General features: G+C 61.8%; 1 protein-coding gene across 1 annotated transcript in view; it reads right to left on the reverse strand.

Moving 5' to 3' along the window:
* The window catches only part of LOC104493070 (116 kDa U5 small nuclear ribonucleoprotein component-like), a gene marked incomplete at its 5' end in the record, with an annotated part of 6,907 nt that overhangs the window by 3,093 nt on the left and 2,551 nt on the right, over window positions 1–1,263 (reverse strand). The window contains 2 exons of the mRNA XM_010135692.1: window positions 347–441; window positions 871–989. Coding sequence (XP_010133994.1) covers window positions 347–441; window positions 871–989 — 214 coding nt within the window. The remainder of the gene's footprint in view (window positions 1–346; window positions 442–870; window positions 990–1,263) is intronic.

The following is a 1,263-nucleotide window of genomic DNA, read 5'->3' on the forward strand; positions in this document are numbered from 1 at the left end:
GGGCCCCCCGCTGCCCCCCCTGCAGCAGCTCCGTGTCTCTGCGGGGCTGAGGAGCCCCGAGCTGGAGCCAGCCCTGCAGGGGGAGGGGTCTCATGTCCCTTTATATATCCTCCTCTCCGACAGGCAGGAAGAACCAGGCACAAAACAAAGACTGGGAGCGATCCTGGCCATCCATCCCCTCCCCACACAGCACAGGGGCTGGGATCAGCCAAGGAAACCTTCAGCTGCCACTTCACAGAGATGTCACCCTCTCCCCTCGCTTCATGAGCGGTTCTAGGGCTGTGAACATCCCCAGTAACCCAGACCCCGAGCGAGAGGGCCATGGTGACGGGTCAGAGCAGCTCACCTGCGCCTGGCCAGGACTGTGTACACTGCGGACACGCAGTCGGCAGGAGCCTGCACCTCCACAAAGTAGTAGGGCTCCATCAAGCGAGGGGTGGCCTGTGAGGAGAAATGGACACGAGTCACTGAGCCCCCGGCAGCGCCAACACAGTCCAGCTGAGGTAAGAGTCACGCTTTGGTCAAACCAGGGATGAAAGGGCTCCTGCTGCCCAAACCAACATCAAACCAGCACTGAAAGGAGCTTTTCTCCTTCTGGCCATGAGCCACACGCTTCCCTCTGCCCCGCACCCACCCTTCCCAGGGAAGGGGGAAGACAGAGCAGATGCAGACAAGTTTCCAGCCAGACGGGAACGTGATCACTTGTAAAAGCCGTCTGCCAGCCCTGCCAACTGAGGGATGAACGAGCCGGTTTAAAGCGACATCCTTGGGGCTGAGAGCGCAGCACCCGCGCGACCCACGCGCCCCGGAGCCCTCAGGAGCCGGCACTGCGCGAGGTTCGGTCCTGGTCGTGCCCAGCGCGGTCCTCACCATCAGGAAGGCGGAGTAGACCACCCTGCGGGCCGTCGGGATGATCTGTCCTCCACCCCGGTGCAAGGGCTCCTGAGCAATCACTGCATCCAGGATCTTGAACTTCACGTTGCGGATCACTGAGGAAGGGCAGAAACGACAGCGAGTGACCCCGGGGGGATGTTCTCTGCCACACCAGCACCACCCAGTGTCCCCAGAGACCCCGAGCACACAGGAAATGTCCCAAGACCACGAGCCACCAGAAGTTCTCCTAAACTTAATTCCAGCAGGAAAAGCAGGACCATGTCCTAACCCTCTTATCAAACCACCCGGCAGCTTCTCCTGCAGGGGGCTCGGTGCTCTGACCCCCAGCTGTAGGAGCAGAGGAGAGGCCTGGCCCAGCCAGCGGGCCGC

This window comes from Buceros rhinoceros, unplaced genomic scaffold (genome assembly GCF_000710305.1).
Source record: "Buceros rhinoceros silvestris isolate BGI_N320 unplaced genomic scaffold, ASM71030v1 scaffold35724, whole genome shotgun sequence".
Taxonomy (NCBI): domain Eukaryota; kingdom Metazoa; phylum Chordata; class Aves; order Bucerotiformes; family Bucerotidae; genus Buceros; species Buceros rhinoceros.